Genomic DNA, 26,770 nt, shown 5'->3' with positions numbered 1-26,770 from the left:
TACACACTGTTAAGGTGGTGCTACACCCCTTGATAAATTTGTGACTATTTTTGCATTTTTCTCAAAAACTAATAAAACAGTGGTAACAAAAGTTGTGTATATTTTATAGGGGCAAGGAATCCAGTTACTACACTGGAATTTCAGTGAATCAAGACAAGTAGTTATTGATTTATTGATCAAATATTGGGTTTCCCTCATTTTTGACTATAACTTCGCAACTGTGCTGAAATAAAATTTTCAGTGCAGTAGTGAGAAAACTGCAAAAAAAGGGGTGTAGTACCACCTTAAAGAAATAAAAAGCAGACTTGAAAAGCTCGAAGTATTGTAGACTTCAAGTTTAAACTAAATTCTGTGATACTAAGATTATCTCTTTATGCAGGAAACTTGGATATTCCTTCTCAGATTTAGATATTGTACTATGGCTCTCAAGAAGAATATTTTTAATTGATGGTCATTTGTTAAAGATAGCTTTTCAATGCGAGGAAATGTGTCAACCCCTACCGTTTGAGGGGTACTACACCCCTGTGGTAAATTTGTGACTATTTTTGCATTTTTCTCAAAAAATAATAACACACTGGGAACAAAAGTTATGTATATTATTGGGTCAAGGAATCCAATTACTCTACTAAAATTTCAGTGACTCAAGGCAAGCGGTTCAGTATATATGATTGGAAATAAGGTAGATCTTAGCGGTACCTCTTTTCTTATCATAAATAATGAACCGCTTGTCATGGGTCACTGAAATTCAGTGTAGTAATTGGATTCCTTGCCCCTATAATATACGTAACTTTTGTTACCGCTGTGTTATTAGTTTTTGAGAAAAATGCAAAAATAGACACAAATTATCGATGGGTGTAGTACCCCCTTTAATAAGTACCATTGACTCCTTCAGAGTCAGATATGGATAGTGATTTGAGACGTGAGCAGTTACCCCCAAATGACACATCTGTACTTCCCCATTCTAGAAATATACAGCATTAATTTTTTTTTTGATTAAAAATATTATCCTGTTTTGCCAAATGAAACATAGCTAAATACTAATCCTTTAATTTGGCAGCAAACGTCAAATTTTAATATGTTTGCAATTTGAGGGAAAATTGTCCAAAAACATGCCATCTTGTATGTTTTGTTACCATTTTAATCGCAAAATTGTAAGACTTGGCACAAGTCTAAGCATTCAAAATCTTGAGTATAGGGTAAGCCCATAATGTTAATATTATTTTTGCTAATTGGTTATGAAAAAGATTGGAAAATGTATTTTCCAAAAAATTAGAATGCATAGCTTGAAATTAGCCTTTCTTTAGGCTTGATTGTCACAGAATACGAAAAAGGTCGAAAACGCCCTAAAAATGTATATTGTTGGCCCTTATTTCCAAATATTGACCACATATTAAAATTTTACTTCCATTGCCAGTTAGGACTATTTAGCTATGTTTCCTTTGGCAAAACAGGATCATATTTTTTGAATCCAAAAAATTAGTGCTGTATTTTTCTGGAATGGGGAGTAGTGAATATACGAAAGGTAATTGTCTCACATACCGGGGAAAAGAAACACAATGAAAACTTTAATAAAAAGAAGCAGGAACAAAAATTACAACATCAATAACATGTTCAGCTGAAATGTAAATAGATCTCAGAAGGGGCAAATAGGTGATAAACTGGATCGTAATGGTCACGTGTAAGTAATGATCAGTCTAATGCGTCAGATTCGTTATCTTCAAAATACAAATATCTGATGGGATTAAATGAGGTATTTATGGATTTCAAATTCAATCCAAACTAATAGTCCCAAAGTAATATTTGCTCATCAGGACAGTATCCCCGGTATACTATTATTTCTCAAATCCAAGTGTTCCAGCGAGTATGCAAATCCTGGGGGGAGCACTCAACTTTGGAAGTGACGGTATGACCCCTTTTTTTAAAGTCATACCCGATGACCCCCCCTTTTTTTAGTTGCGGCTACCCAATGACCCCCTTTTTTTTTGTTGCGGCTACCCAATGACCCCCTTTTTTCTAGATTTTCTAGAAGAGCATCATCAAAATGCAACAAAATAATGCCGAAACTTTCAAATTTTGCTCCATTTTTTCAAAATTATGCCGAAACTTTCAAAATGTTGCTCCATTTTTTCAAAATTTTCTACCCGATGACCCTTTTTTGAAATCTTATACTCTGACCCCCTTTTTCAAAATCTTATACCCAATGACCCCCTTTTTTATTTTGTTTGTACCCAATGACCCCCTTTTTTAAAATAACGCTTTGTTACCGATAGGCCCCTCCTTCGCGACACCAGTAGGCACATACCCGTCACTTCTAAAGTTGAGTGCCCCCCCCCGATGCAAATACTCCCACTGCTTGATACGGAACTTCACTGAGACTAGTTTCAACAAGACTCAGTGTCTTCAGGTTGGATAAACCACGCAAGGCATATTGGGATAGATGTGTGGACTTTGTACTACGAGGGTCGATCAGTATGTATTAAGAGTTGACTTGTGACGTCATATGTGGATTGTTTTCATGGCATTTCTCAATGATTACATTAACACTGTACCTTTGTCTTTCAAACAACACATGTAAAAAAAATATATATCACACATATGATTACGTAACAGCATTAGCATAAAATCAATGGCTAATATTCACCTGCTGAAAATGAGTCGTTTTTGTTAAGGGAAATAAGAGGCTGAAATGAGGTATTGTTGTATATTTTATATTTTCTCGGAAATTAAACTATGGAGAATGCTGCCTTTGGGAACAGTCATAGAACACAAACTTCTAAACTCTTCAAAAAAAGTTTGGAAACTTTCCAAAACGGTTTTATATCAGAAATTTTTGAAATCTATATCCATATTGTTTCATATCAATACAAACATTGTTCTTTCTTGTCAAAAATGACACCAAATTTGTGACGATAACTTTAATAGTTGAGTAATTGTCTTTGAAAGACAAGGAGGTCTCAAACAAAATGTGCCAAATCTGCCATTGTCTGCGCCATTTGCATCAGTAAACATGAATGAGGAATATCACACTGTTACATTAAAAACGGTTTTAAAGTGCTGCCAATCTGATGTACCGATCTTCCGCAGCCGTTGTTTTTCTTGGGCGGCCACTTGTGGGTCTGTCTTTGACATCTCCGCAGGCTGATCTCCGGTCTGACGAAACTTTGCTTTTAGCTTGGAGATCATACTGCTGGAAACTCAAAAAGTTGTCTCACTTTGATTCTGAGGTATGCCAGCGTCAAGCTGACCAAAAGCTCGAGCCTTATCCAGATCTGATAATCGAATCATGGTTGATTAGAATTTTCTTGCAAATGACCACTATGAAGAAGTGACCATCAAGAGAGATTGACGTGCGTTGATCCATGTGTATCCACATGTAGAACCATCCTAGCACTTTTTTATTCATCGTGATGTACGGCAAACAACTTTTCATTCAGTCTTTTATTCAAAGCAATAAGATGAGCGCAGACAATAGTCAGTTTGGCACATTTTCGTTGAGACCTCTCTGTCTTTCAAAGAAAGTTACTCAGCCGTGGAATAAGTTATCGTCACAAAGGAGGTGTCATTGTTGACAGGAAAGAACAATGGTTTCATTGATATGCAACAATGTGGAGATAGATTTCAACAATTTCTGATATACAGCCGTTTTTGAAACTTTTTTGAGGAATTTAGTTCATTAAACCATGTTTGTTGGGCTGTAAAGGTTTTTGTTTATTTAAAATGCGTGGTCAAATATTTTTTTATTTTTGACAGAAACAGGGCTTTTCTTTCTATAAACATTTTGAAGCTAAACTGATGAAATATGGTGTAAAAATAGATTAAATGCGCGCGAGGAGCGCGAAAATTTGCACTTTTGGGGCTAAAATGGGCAAATATGAGGTTAATTTGGTCAGAAACCCATTATCAGGGGTCAACATTGGGGGATCCCCCCGACAAAATATTGGGGGGGATAAATCCCCCCCAGCCCCCCCCCCCCGGATCTACGCCTATGACTACAGGGGTTAATTTAAGCAGAAACAAAGCTTGTAATCACTGTTAAAGTCAATCTTGAGAAGTGGACTGATCATGGAAATCATCTCCTCTGAGCTCTTGGTGCATTTTTGTGTCATCCTAAAGATGTTTATTTTGAACTATATCATTTGTTCATTTTATACGATAGGGTTTTGGCCGAATTTTTTACACTTTTCACATCCAGGGGTGAGTTTAACAAACTTTCATTCACTTTCTTAGAAAACCATTACATAACATTACTCAAAATCAAAAACTTCATTCACAAAAAATAGATCCTTACACAACTTAATCTTTGCCTTTGGGACATTGCTTATAGTCTTAGCTTTTCTGTGATACCCTATTTGTTAGGAATTATCTTCAAATTCTCTTAGAAAATTCAAAATAAGTGAGGCTACATGAGCTTGGTTGTTACGCATTACAGGCCAATATGAGTGCCTCGTTAAGAAATTAAGTGCTAATTAAGCAGTTAATGAAGAAATTTATTTTTATTTTTTGGCTGAAATATATACCTTAATATCTTATTCAAAAAAAGAATCAATTAGATTGATGTTAATAATAGTTTAGACTGAATTCTACCAATGCAATTGGTAGGTCTAATCTTGCTTATGACCGGGAGTCTCCCTAGGAAATATTTGAATCCATGATTAAAATATAACTGTTATTCTACTATTGTTACATTTATACAAAATGTAGTGGTACAGAGAGAGAAGCCATCGTTTGAATGAGAAATTTATTTTTTAAACTTTTCTGTTCATTTGAGTTTGAGATCATTCATAAAAATTCATATGAATGTTAAAACAAAATTTTTTGTAGCATTTTGTAGTATTTTAGGACCTATTTACATGGAATTTACAATTTTGTGCATTTCCAGCATGTTGTATCGGTCATCCCACCTACGCATGCGCAGATTGTTATTTGATTTGCACCAGTTATCATAGTACTGAGTACCAGCTCTTACACGTGACCAATCATTAGATTTTAATCTGTTTCATTTTGGAGATACGCAATGTCATTTGTAATAACTGCTTTTTCATTTTTCGTCATTGCTTCCATTCAAGCCCTAAAGTTGTTAAAGTTCCCAGACGTCCCATTTCCACCCAAGTTGAATGGCAAGGCTCATATTTTTTTTACCAAAAGCAAACTGAAGACCTAGTGTTTATTCCTGCCTAAAACTAGCCGTATGCATCTCGGACATTTTAAACACGTGCCTTTGCTGTAATTTAAAAGGCCCGCCTTTTTGCGTGATTTGGCAGTGTCCATAGTCTATTGACTTTATGCTAATGATGTTACGTAATCATGTGTGTGATGTAATTTTTACATGTGTTGTTTAAAAGACAAAGGTATAGTGTTCACGTGAGAGAAATGCCATGAAAACAATCCATATATGGCGTCACAAGTCAACTCTTATTACATACTGACCAACCCTCGTACATTTGTTGACTATACTCAGATTGGTCAGATATTGGACCATTCTAAATGCACCATCTGTATTAAATGAGAATCAGAGGTACAATACATGTTTACAGTTGTCAAGAAAGATATTTTCAACACTATCAACCATCACATCTCAATAATAATTATATTTTATTTACAAAATACAATATTTCTCATTGCTAATTAGTAACTCGCCTATAGCAACAGTTTAAATTTCTACCACTTCAGTTCTTCTTTAGATTACACCTTTCGTATCCTCACCCAGTCTATGGTGCAAAATACATTATTCCAAATAGGTCAAGAATTCTAATTGAAACTTGACAGCACGTACATATCATTACAAAAGTTTTGATTTAATTGAATTTAATTCAAATATTCAAAAGTCATTAAATATTTAGTGACCCCGCTATTTTGGTTCCAAAATCGTGACTCCCATATATGCATGTGAAGCAAATTACAGCCTCCAAGTTTTTCAATTTGATCAAAAATGGACTACAAAGTAAATGTAGTCTTTTACAAGATATTTATTCGCATAATCACAAGTTTATGATTCATGTTTGCATAGTACGAGCGCACCCTGATGATGTTCATACATGTGACTTAGATGCAAACATCTTTGATTACTTTATAGTAAGTATGTTGATAATGTCACAAGTAAATGTATTTACTCGTGCATTACCGTATATCATTTGCATGGATTAGCAATTGTTTACATCAGTGATGTAACTTGTTAATCATTTGGTTAACTATTAACTCGGTTAATGTGCATATTTGAGTTGTCGTCAACGCATCGCGCTCCAAGAACACGAGTATAATGTTGATATCATATCGAGGGCTTAGAGCCAGAAGCAGCTATGTCCATTTGTTTTCTCAATAACATGTTACTCATTTCGAGTTTCCAGTGGTATAAAAATCTCAACTTTTTTTGAGAAAAGTGGGGGAGAGGCTGTGGATCACGAAATGCCCTTTTAAACAATGCAGCTTTATTGCAACCGACACAGAACCGAGCTAGCGGGCAACGGCAATGTATTTATTTTGTTTTTATATAGAGGTGCTAGCCTGTGATACTACTTGTTGTAGTGTTGATGTTCTCGAAATAAATGTAATATATTGTAGAATGAATAAAAATTCATCTTACAATACCATTTCCACACGATGATGGCCTACGTCATTTCAATTAGGCAACAGCCAATATCGCAAGCAAAATCATGAAAACATATAATGAGACGACAACACTGCCTGGACGTTGAACGCAAAATTATTTCTCCGAGAGTATGTTTTTGGCTGTTACCGTTCTAGAAACAAATGGCACAAATATATATTTTCCACAGTAATTCATATACATTTTCATGTAGAAAAAAAAAGATTCCCCTACTAGGATTCAAACCCGAAATTCCCGCATGGCAGGCGGAGACCTTAACCACTAAACCATCGCCCAACGATACATGGTACTGAAATTTTAAGTCTATATCTGACCCAGATTTGATCCAATCAGGCAAAAGTCGGCAATAATGAAACTGAGATATAGTCAAAACTGAGGAGAAAAAAAAACAATTAAAAAAAAAGAGAGATAAAAGGTTCATAACTTTGCAACTAAGAGACCCGAGGATTCAACATCAGTAAGTGTAGATACTGAGCATGTTTAATGATAGTAACTCAATTTTTAAAATTTCGACTTTAACCTGAGTGGATCAGATCGGGTCAAGTATCATAAAATATAGTTTGCGCGCGCGAAAAAGAGTTACAACTACACTTTAACTTGGTGTACTATCAGGGAACAATACCAAACCACAACGGATATAATAATGTACGATTTGATAACATAAAATATGTAGGCCCTACTGCTGGAATTATTTGTCGTAAGTTTGTGCTCACCTGCTAAACCAATGACGACGTCAAAATTCAGTCAATCTTGGCCGCCTCCCTGAACATTTCGTAATGAATATCACAAACACGCTCCTTATATGGGCTCCAAGAACGCTTGGTGTTGACGATATCGCAAATATGCTTATCAATTATACAGATAAGGTGCAGCTTTATTTTGATTACCTGCCGCGGCCACCATGGCCACAAGTGATTATTCATAGCAACAAGTGACTATGCTTCTCATATATGCTGATGTTGGCCCGGCTTCTATGATCTGAGCAAGGTAATTACTATTTCATTATATTTTAATAATATTAGATACGTTACGTTGAGAAACAGAAACGACAAATTCATCATTTTGGTGTGATCGTGTGAAACTGATTATTGTTATTCACAGTATTGAATGTGTCGATCTCGTGGTATATAAATGGACACATCAACATGATGGGTGTGTTCGCATTGCATTTGTATTGTAGCAAAATTATCGTTTGTTGATATCTAATTTCAAGTATTAACATACTTAAAAGTGGCAACTTTGGGGAAAATTTCTGACGGAGCAAGACTAATATTAACGGACTCCATGTATGAAGGCAAATTTGGGTGAATTGTTTCCGATAATGGAGGCTATCCTAATACAGGGTGTCCCAGAAAAAATTACCGAGTGAATTGGACGTAAGTCGAGAAATAGACATCAGAATCAAACAATTTAAAATGTAGCGCATTGCCTATTTTATTGTGCATCACATACGAAAATTTTATTTTATTCGGTTGACTGGTTGCAAAGAAATTAAAGGAAATCTGTACCATAAACTAATCATCTGTACCATAAACTAATCAATGGCTAATATAGTTATATTCGCCACTTGCAATTCCGCCATTATGCACTATGTGCGGGAGAGCCTCGAACTGGCAGCATACATGAATGGGAATTGAACCAGTCATATAACATTCTGTGTAAGGTTACGTAATTCTTCCTTTCATGTATGCTGCCAGTTCGAGGCTCTCCCGCATATAGTGCATAATGGCGGAACTGTGTAAGTGGCGAATACCCTAAATTAAACATACCAGACGGTCTATATGAATTTCGGAATATTCCTAACAAAGAAAAAGCACTTTTAATCCTTCGTTTCTGCGATTCATGGAAGCCGCCATGATAGCTGCTTGCGAATCCTTTCTGCCACAAGCGGTAGTGTATCCTTTCACACAGACCCTCGGCTACCTTCGGCGAGCGTGTGTTGCAGTATGGCATTCGCGACCCTCACAGCGAATTTTGGTTTTAGTGCTGTTTTTACACTTTTCGTTCTCAAAAGACATTGTTGATCATAAATATTACTTAAAATACATTTTTTTATGTTCTTCTGTAGTTTTATGGGTAAAAATTGTCGCGTTTTCTTTTGAACGAATGTTGAATCTGAACTTTGGTAGTATTCGCTTCGTGTCACCAAAGTTCACGAGGGACGAGGCTTGTGGCACGGATTTCGCTGGTTTCAAAATCGGGGTGCCGTTACAGCGTAATAAAAATATCGGGTATCAATATGGCAGCCACCATGGATTGCAAACTTACCGCTGATCGTCGTAAGCAATTTAGAATTTCTCCTTTATTTGGACGTATATAAGCTTGGGACTTTTACTGTTTGTTGTTTTTATTATTATTGCAACTACACTACGCAAAAAAAGTTTCTTTATGGTTAGGAAATTTAACCACTATTAAAATCTAGCAACTAATTGTGTATGTTTGCTAAATAATCGCATGCGGGTGATTGTCCTGCGCATTTTGACACCTCAATCACTACCCTACGACACTCCTGTGAAAAGATATGAATGTTTAAGTAACACGAGGTCGAAAAATAGAAATTGCAGAAAGGCCTATTCAAGTTTTTAGCATAAAAGAACACACACAAAAAAAACCATGCATATAACTTTTTTGTTTACTTGCTGAGCACATTTCAGGCATCATACTGCCGCTTTCAACATCACTTGAGATTAATCTCTTTTTCTTTCAGTACTTTGTGTGTCCACCGTTGTCTTCCCTTACAGCAGCCACGCGGCGTCTCATGCTCCTAATGAGGCGTCGAATGTTAACTTGCTCAACCCCGTTCCACTCATTGATCACGATGCGACGCAATCCCACCAGAGTTGTATCTGCCTTTATCTTCTTGTTGACTCGTCTCTTGAGCTGATCCCAAAGGTTCTCCAAGGGGTTAAGATCAGGGCTTCTGGAGGGCCACTCAAGTGTCGCAATTCCTTCTGTTTTGGTAACATATTGAACATACAGTATCTTCCAAACTGCTGTAATCATGACCTGTATTGAATCCCTTTTCCAAACCCATCTCTCAAAACGTAAATGTCTTAGTACCCACTCACCTTTTTTTGATCATTCATCTGCACAATAAGCAAAGGGATTATCCAACATGCATCAAGGAAAATGCTTTAAATTCAAATTGAAAAGGCGGGAATAATGAAACCGTCTTCGATCAGTGAATCAGCTCTAAAACCATTGAATAGGTTTCTTTGCAATTTTATTTTCGACCTCGTGTTACTTAAACATTCATATCTTTTCTCAGGAGTGTCGTAGGGTAGTGATTGAGGTGTCAAAATGCGCAGGACAAACCCCGCATGCGATTATTTAGCAAACGTACAAAATTAGTTGCTAGATTTTAATAGTGGGTAAAGTTCCTAACCATAAAGAAACTTTTTTTGCGTAGTTTATATAGCCATTGATTAGTTTATGGTACAGATTTCACGATTACATAATGCGCACATCAATCCAGTTCATTCCAAGTTTGATCAACAGGCGCTTTTTTCATACTCGCTCACCGCTTCCATGCATCTCGTTAAATTTAGTCCACATTATCTATTTCATAATCCGACGGTGTTATGTTATTCATGGTTTCACTCGAGATGAATAACAGTTTGTCCGAGAAAAATTTGATTTCTGCAATTAGAAGCTTTCCAACTTTAATTTAGGTTGGGCAAATATGCTATATTTTAACTTTCCAAGGAACATTTGAGCCAAGAATGACAATGATCAAGTGCTTACAGCTTTACGTGTGACTTTTGATTCCATTCAACATTAATGTTGAAGTTTTAACAGATTTAAACTTTCCATTTAATACAAATTTTTGGAAATATTCCAAAAACATTAATGTGTGTGAGAAATGTTTTAAGCCAGCTAGAATTATTTATCCAATAATTATTCATGCAACATTTATATCAACATTAACGAAAAACGATATTTACAAGTAACGAGCATCATCTTACTTCCAAGCTTTCAGTTTCAATATCGTGCCGGTTTTCAAATTTGAACAAAACCTAATCAAATGTTTTGCAAGAAACAGATCGTTTAAAACGAACGAAAAGGATTTCACAGAACAAAATATGAAGCCCATAAACAGTTAACCACTAGTGCGCATTGTGTTGAATGATCTTTCTTTCAAACTTGGAATGAAGTAAATTGACGCATGCGTTATGTAATTGCTCATTTCTTCGCAATCAGTCAACCGATTCCAGTAAAATTAACGTACGCCGATGTTTAGAATATTGGTTTCTGATGTATATTTCTCTACTTATGTCCCAATTCATTCGCACGGTAATTTTTTCTGGGACACCCTGTATATGTAGCCGGTTACGCAATGAATATCGTGAGTACATACACTGTATTATGAAAACCGTTGAAATAATGCACGAGGTATTCAATTTCTAGTTCGATCCAACAATGATGTGGATCTAGAACTGGCTCGGCTCCTTAAATTCATTCCGGAGTTCGAAGTTCCCTAGTGATGAGTGCAACCTGCTTGTTGTGCAGGGCGATATATTCAAAAAAATTGAACCAATTGCTCTTGTAGATCCTGTTACATCATCAATTCTACGGCGAATCGTAGCTGCTATATAAAATATTATATAAAAAGTATTTGTCGCTTACTTAAGATATAGAAACACCACCGAAATGATTATGAACATGATCAAAACTCACTCACTCTGCTCAGTCAGTTTGACACCAGTGCAAACTTTCCACGTTCAGCATGTCCAATAATAAAAGTATCATAATAGGTCAATCTTCAAAATAATGTGATGATTTATGTTCGTTCTTAATAGGCATAACTATAATTAAAGACAGAGAATTGATCGCGTCTGACGTCATCTGTTAATCAAATTCGAGCACGGTTTGTTTACAAGTGTCGTGATGATGACTTGCTGAGCGCGGCCCATGACCGGTCGCCTTATTATTTATTTTGCACTTTCAAACATGCAAACCATCTCAAAAGTTAGGTCTTTATAGTAGGAAACTTTCTTTGGCGAAGGCACCATGTCAACAATGCCTAGAAAAGCTGCTTTTTGCCTTGTAAAAGTACGTAATTTTCGCCATTTGCTGCTGTTCCTTTTCTCCGATCAGCACCAGATAGATCGGTCTTCCTTTTACGCGCTATTAACCAGTGTTAACCAATCAAGGATCGTAATTGACAGTGACATCAGACGCGATAAATTCGTTTTATCTCTGTCTTTAATTATATTCATGCATTTTTTTTTGCGTTACAGGCAATTACATTGGCACAAGGAAAAGAAATAACAAGCATGGTAAGAAAGTATTCCTTCTCTTTTGCTATAAAAATCTAAAAAAATTAACACGATTGTATTTTCATAAAACGTGAAGACGACTACACTCTAAATTTTGCAACGGATAATGTAGTTGTGACAAATGGATGAACCGATTGTTGCACTGTCTTGATGCTATGTACTTTGAATAAACCTGTGTACATATAGTGCCTATACTGTAAAACCTCGTCTACAAGCATATAGAGTGCTTATGATGAAAGCTGAATTAATCCAGGCGGCATTTTGGAATTTGAGCAAATAAATTACAGATCCATGCATATTCAACCAGGTATTATTGTAAGACCAATCTATTGTCTTGGCATATTTACGCATGTATCGTATTAATTTAGCTTTCATCAAAAACACTATATATGCTTGTAGACGAGGTTTTACGGTATTACAATATAAACATAAAGCAGCCATAGGTGTCAATTGTCTTTTGAAAAAAGACTCGGTTATTGGTAAAAGTAATTTCTTGGCTATTTATACTGCACTAACACATACTTGTCCCGAAAATATAAACGCATACTTTCGGGACAACTATATGTATTAGTGCACTTTGTCCCGAAAATACATGATATAATTTGTATAAATTGTCTTCTAACAATCACGAGCCCTTTACCAAAAGACTAATTTTGACACATGTGGCCATTTAATGGTAATTATATCATAAGCACTGCATGTACACATGTTTATTCAAAGTACGCAGCATCAAGAGAGTGCCACAAATTGTTCAACTATTTGTTCACAGATACATTAACCGTTGCAAAATTTAGAGTGTAGCTAATTGAACAGTTTCAATGAAAATATGAAAAAATGAAAACATAACTTTTTCATCAATTCACAATGTCAAAATGTATTGTGCCCGATCTTTTCCACACATGTAATTGTTTAACCTGTTATTCAGCAAAAAAAACACTTAGGTCTTGATGGGACCACACTTTTAAAAGCAAAGATGTGCCAAAGTTACATTTTTATTAAGTACTGTACTGTTTTACTAATCTTTGTTATTAACATCGTTATTTAAGGCGGAATATCAGGAAACGGAACTTAAGATGCCCAAACCGACAGGGGTACAAAATTGTCCTCCTGGCTTAGAATACCTCACTCAACTGGACCAGTTATTAGTACACCAACAGGTGGAACTTATGGAAGGTACGTAAAATTCAACCACATGAACGCTACATGCTGATTAACTTGACACTCTGCTTTTCCTCATAATCAATATTTCTTTTTGGTACTTAAGGGTGCCCACTCTTTTTAATTATACAAGAAGCAAATTTTTTGACAAAATAAAAGGCCCGTCTTTCAATGAAAATAGATCAGCAGGCCACATAGCCAAAAGTGCTCTATTTAACGATTTCGTAGGACAGATGTTTCAAATGGACAACTTATATATCAAAATGTTCAGAAGAGTCTGAAGAATCTTTTCTGTCATGTTGCAAATTGCAAAATCGGTAATCCGCGCGTTCTATTCCGTTTCCATGGCAACGGTCATGCTATTTAAGGATTTATATTAAATTTTACCTAAAAATGGCATATTTAAACCAGCTATTTCTTAGAAAAAGTAGAAACTTCATATTTTGTTTGCAGAACACAATCATGTTACAAGGATATTTAAAATATGTGAACAAAATCGTCGCTTAGTTCAATACATTTAATTTCAGTGTGGGTAAAAATGCCATTGTTTTTGGTGATTTTTGTTCAGTTTTGGCCAAAAAATGTAATTTTTACATGGGAAATTTTATTTTAATAAACAAGGTTTTTCGATCTAAAAACCAGGTTTATCGATTTGAAAAGTAAAGTTTTTGATAAATTCCTCATCGCTCGAAAAAACAGGGTTTTCAGCCAGTTGTTCTGTTCTATAGTGTCTTATACCTGCCATACATACATCATCACTTAATACAGTTACTGTTTTATAATCAAAGAAAAAGGTACAATTAGACGTCAAATTTTGTATTTTCCCCATTAATTTTGTTGTTTTGTTTTGTTATACAGTACTCACAGGATTAGATTTTCAAAACCGTTATGTCATAAAGAACTCGATGGGACAGCAGGTTTACTTTGCTGGAGAACGTAAGTTGAAGGTTTTGTTTATAATCATTTTCATCATTAAACTTTGACATTGTTATTATGTCCCCCCCTTTGACAAAAAAGCTATTATAGTTGAGAGATATATATATATACCACTTATATATGGTAGACTTGATCTTAATCTCCCACACAGGGTGTGTATATTTCAAATGGAGTCATCCATTCAGGTAACCCCTTTTGAAATTAACACTCCCTGTGTGGAAGATTAAGTTAAGGTCATGTCTTCCATAGGATTCCATGAATTTCAACTGTAATAGCCTATTTCATGAAAACAAATAGTCGTAAGTAGTCAAGGTTTAAGATAATAATAATAATAATAATAATAATAATAATAATAATGATAATAATAATAATATTATTATTATTATTATTATTATTACTATTATTATTATTATTATTAGTGTTATTATTACTATTTTTTTTATTATTAGTGTTATTATTATTATTATTATTATTATTATCATTATTATTATCATTATTATTAACAAACGAACTTGCTTTTATTGTTTGACAGAATCAACGTTTTGCATGCGCTGTTTTTGTCAATCACAACGGACATTCAATATGACAATAACGGATAACAATGGGCAGGTAAACTACTTCTTCTGGTATAAATAATAACTTAATTTAACACGCCTTAAATCATTCTATTCCAGCAGTGACGGCACCTGCATTCCGGGTGGCAAAGGGAGAGAAAAAAACTGTTTTACGGGTATAAATAAACAAAATTAACTCAAATTGTGCAATCGTGGCATAAAATTTAAATTGTTCACATTTTAAATTTTAACGGGGGAAAGGGGAGCAAAGCTCAAGATGACAGGGAAATGAATGCCCTCACGCCTTCCTAGGCCTTGGCGCCGCCACTGACCTCTGGGCATCAGTCATCCTCGGGATAATTGACCACTTTCTGTTAATTTGTAAAACCTGTAATGTCTGACAGATTTATCTGAAGCTATACTCTCTTAGAAAAAGCTTTATTGGTTATATATTCAGGACAGCTAAAGCGAAAATGATCTAAAGTAAATTGCAATAATCCAAAATGGACCTATTTGGTCTTTACAGAAACATTTTCTTGTTTAAAATACACTGTTATTTGATGGCATGTAAAACTACATTTTTAAGTAAAGGTCAACAATGAAGGCGCTATTTATCCTAATCGAGAGCATATTAGGCACCACCAGGGTTCGAACCCGCAACCTCTCGCACCATAGTCGAACGCCTTATCGATTGAGCTAACTTGACTGCAATGTATTCTATTTCATTTTGCCGACTTGTCGGGCTATGCTATTTTATTTTATTTTTTACGAATTCCTGCTTCAGGAAGTGATGAAACTATATAGACCATGGAAGTGTTGTTCGGGATGTGGGAGCTGCTGGTGTGCCGGTACTTGTGATTGTTGTACTGATGAAATTACTGTGGAATGTCCCCCTGGAGAAGTCATTGGAAAAATAAAACACTCGTAAGAAATGGAAGGGGACATGGGAGGTGTATACTTTGGTAAAGATTGGTCAGCACGTAATCGGCGGGTGTTATAACATCGCGAATTGATATAAACATATTCTATTTCGATCATTGTACTTGTGACACTTCGCCAAAAAATATCACAAATTATTAATTCAAGACTATACTTAGTCTACTTTATTTAACACGCACAACATAGACCAGAGAGGTCAACTATATCCCTTAACGTGTGTCTACTTTCGGCGTAGTGGTAAAAGCCTAACAATTCCCACCGATTGTAAGCTGGTCAAACTACTGTTAACATGCACTAATTCGGATAAACAAAACCCGTACCATATACTTGCACAACAGTCTCCCTATTAAAGAGCTTAAAACTGTAATAATGTAACGACGCCCTCAATTTTCCTCCAATTTCTACTTTTTGCACGATTGTAATGCCATTTGGGGTACTGAAATACCATTTCAATGACTAAATCTGAAGTACTTTCCTTACAGTAACATTTCAGAGTTTCACTGTGTTCACCGATCAATAATGACTGAAATATATCTTGCATGCGTCAGTCACTGACGTATTAACTGTACGTATATCGTTGTTCGTTTTTAATTATACGTCTTAATTATACGTCACTGCGCGAAGCTCCACTCAATAAGGATCTGCGAGCTAATAATAGTACTTTAGTAGAGGGGACTAGGTTGCCTTGCACGACACACAGTATGATTCATCCAGTATAAATCAAAAACCACACTGATATAATGTATGTTTTATTTTTGCATTGTTTGTAATTTCAGAGGGAGCAAATGGTATCCTCATTTAGCAGTGAAAGATACAGACGACAATACTATGTTTGATATCTGGGGTCCGTGTTGTCTATGTCAGTGCATTTGCTATCATCCCGATCTCAATTTTAAGGTATATTAATTATTTAATGATCAGTGGATCGATCAGTGGCTTAATCAATGATCGATTGACTAACTGAGTAGCCAGTTCGATACCCTAGAATTTAATATGGAAATTTTTGGGCCTCATAACTGCTAATTTGTTGGTCTAAAGTATATAAAAGTATACATATTGAGAATGGGAAAGACTTGTTAAATTCATCGATGAGGTCAAATGTTGGGAAATTGGCACCAAAAATGCTGAATTAAAAAAAATCATAAAAAGCCTGATTCTTGCCCAAATTTAGGCAAAATCAGGCTTTTAATTTCAAATATTTTTCTTGAAGTTGGTCAAAATTCAAACAAAAAAAAAATGTTTTCTTGATCATGAATAAATATTGGCATTTATATATCGTGTATCAAAGCGTTTTACATTTATTCCACTGGCGTTAGAATAATGTCAGCTACCATATAATGCACAAGTCATGCTGATACCTTTTGGCGGCGTTCAATGGACAATATTCATAAACAGCTCCCCATTTCACCACTAGGTTGAGCGGTAAAGCGCCTTGCCTAATTATTGCACAACTTTTACTTAAGTTAAATTTATACTTCAAATCGTGCGGATACTGAGTATGCAAAAATAATGCTTAAAGTGTGCAAGCTGCGCATCGTTTTTGCATACTGAGCATTCGTGCCATTCGCTTTTCTGCAAAATGCGATCGAGTATAAATTCAGCTTTAAATTAAGTGTAGTGACATTGCAATTATCATTATGTGAATACGTAGACAAGTGAGAGTTTTGTTGGTTAGTTTCACTTTTTTTAAACATAGGTATACCATGGTGATAACGAGATCGCTAGCATCGGTAAACAGTGGGCCGGAGCAGTCAAAGAATGTTTCACGAAAGTCTCCAACTTTGGAATTCAATGTGAGTTTTTTAAAAATCGCAAGTAACTAAATAAATAAAAAAAATATTTTGTAAAACAATGGATTTTTTTATCGCCGTGCTTAGATTAACCTCAGAGCGAAGATCTTTATAATGTTTTTTTTTAAATCTTGTTTTTATATTTATTTATTTATTTATTTATTTATGAGCATATAGCTCGATTTGAGCTATTTATTCGTGTGTGTAGTAAATAAATTAAACTTGTTTGTTTGTATGACAGTTCCTATAGATTTGGAGGTGAGAATGAAGGCCATGCTCATTGCTGCGACAATGCTTATTGTAAGTAATATACTATAATACCGTAAAACCTCGTCTACAAGCATATAGAGTGCTTCTGATGAAAGCAAAACTAATCCCGGTGCCATTATGGAGTTTGAGCAAATAAATGACAGATCCAAGCATATACGAACAAGTATTATTGTACATGTAAGACCAATATTTTATATTGGCATATTTACGCTAGTTTCGTATGAACTTAGCTTTCATCAATAACACTATATATGCTTGTAGACGAGGTTTTACGGTAGTCCTACTACTCCCAATTCCAGAAAAATACAGCGTCATTTTTGGATAAAAAAATGTTATACACTTTTGCCAAATCATAGCTTAATCATAATCCTTTAGTTTGAATTACCTAGTAATACAGGTCTTGAGATATAGGCATAAAGGTCAAATGTCAAATCCTGGTCTCCATAATTGTCCACAGAGGTAAAAAAAAAATAAAAGAAAATGCTCCGATTTTATCAAAGTAGTCTCAAATTGTTCCAATTGGAAAATTTTAACCAAAGAATAGGTTGCCATATATCATTATGTTTCGTTACCTGGGTAACAGGGCAAAAAGGTAAAAGCCCATTGAACCATGTTAACCTTGACCTATTTGTGATTTTACCCAGGTAACAAAACATCTAAGATATAGCAAACTATTCTTGATTTTAGATTTTGTTCCAAGCGGAACAATTTAAGACCACGTTGATCAAAGTCAGAGCATTTTTTTATTTCTACCCCAGCGGACAGTGTAGACCAAAATTGTACATTTTACGCTTTTATGCTTTTATGCTTATAACTCAAGAACTGTACATCGAAAATGGGTCAAACCAAACTGTGCTTCTTCTGAATCCTAATAATGAGAGAAATACAATTAGATGTTTTGTTTTTTTTTGGGTTTTTTTGGGGGGGTTTTGTTATCCAAATTCGGCCAATTTTAGAATTTGAGCCCAGCATTACCGACTATTTTGGATAATTATATGCAAATAACCATTTCCCCTGTGTCCCTTTTTGTCCTCATTTGATATGTTGTTCATGAGGGTGTTTAGAGTCACTACCAAGCAAAAACATTGGTTTTCCAATTTTGTCCACCTTAAACGCTAAATTAACTCATCTATTAATCAATGCCGTTTAACATAGAATATTTCGTGTTAAGCTCCGTGGTAAGGGACATGGTGAGCAGAAGTTGTTTAAAAATAGTTCAGCAGGTTGTTTAACGTTTCTTAAACAACTGGTTTAAATATTTTAAGCAACTGCTTGTTCTGTATGCCATTGTTTAAAATTTTAAACAGCGTTTTAACAATTCATATCCTCGCTTTATTATTTCCTACAAATTAAAATGCTTTCATAATTTTTCAATTTCTCTTCTTTGTTCATCAGGAATATTTGTATATTGAATCTCAAAAAGATGGCGGTGGTGGTGGTGGCGGCGGCGGCGGTGGCTGAGACTAGTAGATGGGGCTTTATTCGGGTGCATTAAGTGATATAGTTTAGACTCGGGTGTATTTTGAGCCATTTTTGTTTATTAATTGTCCTCAATTTCATAAAATTGTTGTTTAAAAAAGGGTAATTTTTCACAAATTCTTCAAAAGTACAAATGTTTTATCGTTTTTTTAGCAAAATTTGTACAAAAATATTGGTATAATTTAGAGTCTGCTTTTCGCAACGTTGAGGCCCCCTCCCGTAGCTTCTCTCTTTCATGATTTCTAATTTGAAAAGGGCTTCCAAATCTTCATTTAATGGTATATAATAATCCGATACACACACAAGAAATATATAGTACTTAGTATGATTAGCAAAGTAATGTGTAATGAATGTGATTAGGCAACGAAAATATTTTCCCTGTTCCATGGGCTCGACCGATTATTATTATTATTACTGGTTTTGACCAAAGGAACACGAGCGAAGTGATTTTTTCTTACAAATTGTTATGATTTGCCCAACCGACCGCCCTACTTCAAAGGTCCGTAAACCCGTAAAACAGGTGTTTATTTTCGTCGCCGCATTGATTGATCTTGGCACATAAATTTGGAGTCGTTTTGCCACTTAAATTAGTTTCTGATTGTATACGCCGTAGAAGAGACGTAGTTAATCGGATTAACTACCATAGCAATAGATGAATACAATTTTGACTATTTCGCCTTGCGCTACAACGTTTACGGCCACTGGACAAGCGGTACCGATGCATTGAACCATAGATATCAAAGAAAGGCTGATCACTCGCACCTATAAGATAAGTATCTTTCAAAAGAGCGGTATTGTATTCAATCTATGTTTGCTGACATACACATGTGATTAGTGCAATCTGCTTGTAGTGCAGGGCGGTCTATTAAAAAATGAATTCATCTTTTGCTATGGTAGTTAATCCGATTATGACGTCACTTCTACGGCGTATAGGGAGATGTATTTTCGTAATTCGTAGAGCAGATTAGTCTATAAAAGTTAACATCCTGTGATAATAAAAACATTTGTTTACTTGCTCTGTTGCTCTGTTGGGTACTATAGACCACAAAACTGCCTGGTGAAATTTTCAGATGTAAGCGTGACTCCAAATATGGTCAAATTAAAAATGGCCGCCATTCCAGTAGTATCAGAACTACTTTGATAAATAATCAAGTCATGTATGATCATATAACTTTGTACGCCCATTTGAAAATAATTATTAGTTTTTGTGTTTCCTGTGGGGGCCGGATTTGCACCATTACTCGTGGTTTTACAGATCTGTTAAATATTATAGAAAGGGGCCAGTGTTCGTAACAATATTTATAACAAAAAATATATTCGCTGCATGCAATAGCAAATAAACTAGAATCTTTATAAAATAAAAGCGTTTCAAATAAACTTGCTCCTTTATGTATGTTTCAAATTTGAAATCTACGACCAACCCTTTCTGGTTGACGTAGTTCCATCTTTAATTGATTCCAGACAAATCATGTCCAACTGGATCTCCAGGCCAATTCAAAACGTCCTTGCAACATAATACCTGACGAAGCAACAGCGTCTTTTTACGATCAGGAATGTATCCAATCTGTACAAGAATGAGTACATCATAAGCATTTGCGTTCGTGCCAAATGTAGCTGATAATGACACTCTCCATCATCCATGAAATCCTCTGATAAAACTGCGATAGTTTTACGACTTTGTTTAATACCGTGACATATGGCATTGGGAATATTCCGGGGGTCACTCCCATTGTGGCCTGTACACCATCCGCGATGATAACAACGCGTAAAAAGGGTAGTTTTTCGTAGGTAGGCGCGATACGGGGTGTTTAAGGTGTCAAAAACATGAAAAATTGGAAAAAAGGGTAGCAAAATTGCATTATTGCTAATGGCGCGGAAATTTGATACAAGGAATAAAATCCCTGTTTAGTGTGGGAAAAGGGTACCGTTTTAGCCAAGGGTTAAATCCTTGTTTAGGGTGCTTTTCAAAAGTTGATTATCGCGGATGGTGTACAGGCCACAATGGGAGTGACCCCAGGGAATATTATGTCCAGCTGGAATGTAAAACTGTGTTCTTTCCTGTCAACAATGACACCTCATGATATTTATTCCACGGCTGAATAACTGTCTTTGAAAGACAGAGAGGTTTCAACGAAATTGAGCCAAATTGACCATTGTCTGCGCTCATCTCTTGCTTTGAATGAATGAATGAATGAATGAATGAATGAATGAATGAATGAATGAATGAATGAATGAATGAATGAGTGAATGAATGAATGGGTTAATGCATGAATAAAAGAATGAATGAAAAGTTGCTTGCAGTATCAAGCTTGCAGTATTTTGAATGAAAAGTGCTAGGATGGGATTAACAGTTCTACAGGTGGATCGAAATGGATCAACGTAAGTCAATCTGTCTTGCTGGTCACTTCTTCATATCAGATTTGGATAAGGTTCGAGCTATATGTTAGATGGAGGCTGGCATACCTCAGAATGGGTTACGGCAACTTTTGGAGTTTCCCGCAGTATGATCTCCAAGCTAAAAGCCAAGTTTCGTCAGACCGAACATGTCAAAGCCAGACCCAGAAGTGGCCGCACAAGAAATAAAACGGCTGCTGAAGACCAGTACATTGGGCTAGCAGCACTTCGAAACCGTAGACTAAGTGCCAAAACTTTGCAAGTGTGATATTCCTTACTCATGTTTACTGATGCAAATTGCGCAGACAATGGCAGATTTGGCACATTTTGTTTGAGACCTTTTTGTCTTTCAAAGACAGTTACTCAACCACGGAATAAGTTATGGTCACAAATTTGGTGTCATTTTTGACAGGAAAGAGCAATGTTGTTTGTATTGATATGAAAAACTTTGGAAATAGATTTCAAATATTTCTGATTATAGTCGTTTTGGAAAGTTTCCAAACTTTTTTTGAGGAGTTTAGTTAGTTCATTGCTAGATACAGTCAGTATTTATGGGAACTTTCAAATAATTCAAATTGTCTATTATAGTATGACTTAAATCCAGGTACTTGAGGTTTACTAGAGAAGAAAAGTAATCTCCTTTTATTTGTTTGATGTTGTTCTTAGGTTTTACTCAAAGTTGTCGATTGAAACAAGATTTTTCCAAAACACGAGTTTTTGGAACAATCTCGTTCCAATCGGCAACTTTGCGTAAAAGCTGGCACAAGTCTGCCAAGCAGTATTTAGAGACCGTAACCCTCAAAAGACCCCCTACAACCCAACCCCAATTATATAACAACAGACAAACAAAAACATAAACAAACCAATTGCCGAACAAGAAATTATAGGGGGAAAATTAATTTTATATCCAACACTTTCAAATTATGTCAAATTATTCGTCTGGGTCTACGGATCCCAAAAATGTGAAGTAACATGGGTATCACAGCAAAGAGTTAAAAAATCTGTAGGCTTCAATGGGATTCAATGACCTTTGTATTTATTTATCTTTTATCTTCTGAATTTCACAATCTCAGATAGTGTTTGGAGGATGTTATTTTGCACTTGAAGCAAATCCGGTTATTATAATGAGCCAAATAATTTCAGACGTTATTTTTTTCCAAGCCAATACCCCCGCCAGGATTTGAACCAGGAACCTCATGCACTATAGGTGAGCTTTCTATTATGCTCTGCCTAACTAATACAAGGCCACACGCGCCATTCAATTATTATGGCTGATCAAGGGAAATTCGCTCAATCCTCTTCCTGAAATAACCGATGTTGAAAATCGGTATGAAGCCTACATTCATATGTAGTAAGTGTAGTAAGCCGGCCCAGATAGTTACATCGTCGCCGTCGGTTTTTTTCAGCCGATGAGACACTGTGGCATATTTGAGACTTATTGGAAGCCATTACGACACCGGTTCACAATGATAGTCCGTAAAGACAGAAGCTCAACCGTATTTCTTGTAAAATCGATATGGGACATGGATCATGACGCCATAAGATGATGTTGCATTTGGTATTGCTTTCAGCAAACAGTTAATTCTAGCTCAACCAAAAATGTTTACAAGTTTATAAGTAGCCTATATACATAACGTGTGCAACGAGTCTTTTAAATATACCGGTGTCTTATTTTTGAGTACTGTGATCCAGACATGAGAAATGGCATGGGTTGTACTACGTCTGGGTCAAAGTTTGTTATAGATAGTTAAATAACATTTTTTGATCCCACTGAAAGCTATCTCTTTCAAGGTCATCGGATTCGGGGGCGATTTTCATTTCGTAATCTTTTAAACTGTTAAATATATTGAAGAAGTCGTCACCAAATGCCCCCATGATCACCTCATCAGCTTTGAAAGCTTTCATTGCTTCCGATAAAGTCGGTAAGCTGTTTTGAGCATACGCTTTGTTTCTCATCCTGAAGGGGTCGCCGGTCTCTTCTTCCGGAAGAGGCAGTTTTTCTCTATTCCATCAATACCAGCAGCTACTACGGCAGCGAGAGTGAGGTAAGGATTGCTTCCACCTCCGCTGCTTCTGTTCTCTATGTAAGTACCTTCCATACCGTTGATCTTTAGTCGGAGCATGCAGCTACGGTTGTCTATACCCCAGTTGGGGATCGAGCTTACATGTGATTGTACCCCGAAGCGTTTGTAGCAGTTTACAGTAGGCGCCATTAGCATGGTGGTCGCTTGCGAGTGCTTCAAAAGTCCCGCCATCCAGTATCCACATAATTCGGAAAGCTTGTTAGGAGCATTGACGTCATAGAGTAAATTCGTTTTTCCGTCTTTGTCCCAAAGAGAATGATTGATGTGCGCAGAGCATCCTCTGTGATCAGCGGATGGCTTGGACATAAAGCTCGCAATGTAACCATTTTGTTGAGCTATCTCCTTCACCGAAGTCTTGAACACGTGCGCGTTGTCCGCAGCTTGAATTCCAAAGGCTGGCTTATACGTGATTTCCAATGACCTTGACCAGCTTCCATTTCACAATCTTCGACATCTATACCAACCTTATACAAATTCGTCATGAGCTGATCCAACAGATTTGGATCCGTGTAGGTTCCGACGGTTGAGCGAAGACGCTTATCCGATGTTAACGGTTTCTGCGTTTGACGGTCGACAACATGAAATTCGTGTTCATGCGCCGCTAAAAGAGAAATCCCCAACTTCTCGAGACGTTCGAGTTGTTTCCTTGCGATGTATCGAGGATAGCATGACACTGGTTCACCCATGTAGTATTTTGGCTCCAGCAGGATAGAAGCAGTTTTGCGATACCAAGGTAGAATACGAAATGTGTTAAACTCAGGGAACCATTTTCCGTCCCCGATCATGCCCACTTCAACATTACTGTATGGTGTATCCAAATGAAGTTCTGCTCCGTCGATCGAAATGGAAAGGTGACAAAATGGGATGGCGATACCATTTGATGCTTTATCAATGAAATGCCGAGCTGGGATGATCTTACATCTCGATATGCCATAAAAATCTGAGAATTCAAATCGAACAAATTCTATCTCTTCTTCCTCTATTGTACTTGTAACGCTTTCTATCGACATCTTTTACACGCGATCTCACTCTGCCTGGGGAAATAGAACAAATTGAGACCTCTGTTAAATTAACAATTCCATTTGAATAGAGTTGTAACATTTTTCTTTAAAATCACAACCTTTAAATTCGGTCAGCGACCAATATCAATAAAATGTAACAATTGTTTTTTTAAAGCAATAGCAATGATTTGAAATCCGAGCATTTTGCGACTCTACCCTTGTGTGGTAAAATAAACTTCGGCCTTGACCTTTTTGTATGTCACAGATAAGTCAAACTATACTAATCGGGGTGTTTTTTAAATATTTTTACACGTTTTCCTGTGTGGCAAAACAAAACAAAACTTAACACTATATTGAAATTATTGCTTGCATCTCAAGAACGGTAGGCCGATATATTGCAGGTTGGTCTTGACTTGTTGAGACGATGAGATGAGAAAAATGCTTGGCGCAAATTTGTTTTGACCTTTACATGACCCTTACCCGGCTTCGATTGAGCCACTTTTTAATTTTGGGAGCTAATTACTTGAAATCATGCTTAGCACTTCAAACAATAGTTGTCATTAATTCCCGGAAAGGGGTGTGTGTGGGGGGAGGGGGTAAATTAGGCCCTCTAAGATCCCCAACTAGTGGCTGCGTTTTCTGCTATGCGTGTCACAGTTGATCACTTTGTATGAGCGTATTATAACGCGCGTATACGCAGCTGGTACACGTTGCCTGGTTTTCCAAACATTTCCGATGTCGATTTGAAAAGGTCAAATTGGTGCTGTGTAATAATTATCTGTTCTGGGTGTGCAAAAAGAAGGTGCAATCAATTAGCAGTTTTGGCGGCTGCGGGGTAGTTTTCGGAAAGCAAAAAGCTTAAAGGGAATGAGAGTTTAGATTTATGTGTGGACACTATTTAAATAAATTAATGTCCAAAAGGCTTCGGAAAACAGTTATGTTCAAAGTATACAAAATTTCCTGTTTGCTACATATATACGCACACATTATACAGGGCATCTAATTTTAAGGTTTGCAAATTGGGTTTCAAATATTTGGCCTATATAAGAATTTAACTTAAATGACAGATCGAGACGGGATGAGCCAATTTTGGTAGGCCGAGAATTGAAGAGGAGGATTTCCGACAGGGGGCCAAGCATTTTGGCAGGCAATTTTGTCCGCCCCACGGAAGCAGACTAATTACTGCATAGGTGCACAAACCAGATAGAGCAATGTACATTTTACATTTGCATCCCAGGTTTGTATTCAGTGTCGTACTTTGGTAGTCGCTTTTCGAGACCGGAGGCAAATGTGCTGACGACACAACCCGGACGGCATATAAAGATTGAGACACTCTTTGAAAGGGAGGCGTGTCCTCCAAAAATTCCAAGCGGTCGCTCCTATTTTACGTTACCACCGGTAAATTATATAGTTATATTAGTCCAATTTAAATATAATTGTGCAATTTAAATGCTTAAGGGGGTACTACACCCCTCGATAAATTTGTGACTATTTTGCATTTTCTCAAAAATAATAACACACTGGTAACAAAAGTTATGTATATTATTGGGGCAAGGAATCCAATTACTACACTGGAATTTCAGTGACCCAAGACAAGCGGTTTGTTATTTATAATAAGAAATAAGGTACCGCTAGGATGTACCTCGTTTCTATCATACATACTGAACCGCTTGTCTTGAGTCACTGAAATTTCAGTGTAGTAATTGGATTCCTTGCCCCAATAATATACATAACTTTTGTTACCAGTGTGTTATTATTTTTGAGAAAAATGCAAAAATAGTCACAATTTACTACAGGGTGTAGTACCCCTTAAGGAAGACAAATTTAAGGCTAAGTTTGTTATAAGCAAGCATTTTGTTTAATGTTGGTAGAATAACATTGTTACAAATAACTGAGATTGTCAACTTACCTTGAAAATGTCCGTGAAAACGTAACAAGCTCAGTTTGTTTTTCAGCTTTAATAATAACACGTCTTTGGTAGTAGTAGAACCCTACAGTATATATTATTATCAGGCCTATATCATGATATCGAAGTAAAAGATAGTTGGCAAAATATAACAAAGGGCTCTGGCTGACCAAATACAATACCATTGACTCCGACCCACAAAGTCGTCCAACCGTGAGTGGATGCCTTTCAAATATACTGATCCCGAGTTTTTCAGGTACAATTTTAGTATCTCACAACAGTTTTATGACCAACTTTGTTCAAAATCAAACAAAGCAAAACAGGCCCTTTGGAAATGATGCGCACTGGATAATGGAAGAAAACAATTTGTATATTT

The 26,770-nt window shown here is 36.2% G+C and overlaps 3 protein-coding genes across 3 annotated transcripts; 1 reads left to right on the top strand and 2 right to left on the bottom strand.

Moving 5' to 3' along the window:
* Positions 1–12,934: 12,934 nt before the first annotated feature.
* On the top strand, positions 12,935–19,674 carry LOC140167284 (phospholipid scramblase 2-like). Its single transcript, XM_072190617.1, has 8 exons — positions 12,935–13,056; positions 13,900–13,977; positions 14,510–14,586; positions 15,316–15,455; positions 16,247–16,367; positions 17,167–17,263; positions 17,502–17,560; positions 18,926–19,674. The coding sequence occupies exons 1-8, from the start codon at positions 12,957–12,959 to the stop codon at positions 18,989–18,991; spliced, it is 738 nt and encodes a 245-aa protein (XP_072046718.1). The 5' UTR covers positions 12,935–12,956; the 3' UTR covers positions 18,992–19,674.
* Positions 19,675–23,355: 3,681 nt separating this feature from the next.
* LOC140167651 (lengsin-like) lies at positions 23,356–23,793 on the bottom strand. The gene has a single exon (XM_072190948.1). It carries the CDS (start codon positions 23,791–23,793, stop codon positions 23,356–23,358), a length of 438 nt encoding a protein of 145 aa, XP_072047049.1.
* A 38-nt stretch (positions 23,794–23,831) lies between these two features.
* Positions 23,832–24,497, bottom strand: LOC140167650 (lengsin-like). Its single transcript, XM_072190947.1, has one exon. It carries the CDS (start codon positions 24,495–24,497, stop codon positions 23,832–23,834), a length of 666 nt encoding a protein of 221 aa, XP_072047048.1.
* Positions 24,498–26,770: the final 2,273 nt, after the last annotated feature.

This window comes from Amphiura filiformis, chromosome 13, assembly GCF_039555335.1.
Source record: "Amphiura filiformis chromosome 13, Afil_fr2py, whole genome shotgun sequence".
Classification (NCBI taxonomy): domain Eukaryota; kingdom Metazoa; phylum Echinodermata; class Ophiuroidea; order Amphilepidida; family Amphiuridae; genus Amphiura; species Amphiura filiformis.
The sequence above is the reverse complement of the archived record's forward strand: the minus strand, read 5'-3'. Positions and strand labels throughout refer to the sequence as shown.

Bases quoted from the DNA above. Each gene is read 5' to 3' on its own strand.
- LOC140167651 (XM_072190948.1), bottom strand. From the start codon at position 23,793: ATGTCCAAGCCATCCGCTGATCACAGAGGATGCTCTGCGCACATCAAT.
- LOC140167284 (XM_072190617.1), top strand. From the start codon at position 12,957: ATGCCCAAACCGACAGGGGTACAAAATTGTCCTCCTGGCTTAGAATAC. The intron at 16,368-17,166 runs GTATATTAATTA...TTTTAAACATAG, and splicing joins ATCCCGATCTCAATTTTAAG to GTATACCATGGTGATAACGA. The intron at 17,264-17,501 runs GTGAGTTTTTTA...TTTGTATGACAG, and splicing joins CTCCAACTTTGGAATTCAAT to TTCCTATAGATTTGGAGGTG.
- LOC140167650 (XM_072190947.1), bottom strand. From the start codon at position 24,497: ATGTCGATAGAAAGCGTTACAAGTACAATAGAGGAAGAAGAGATAGAA.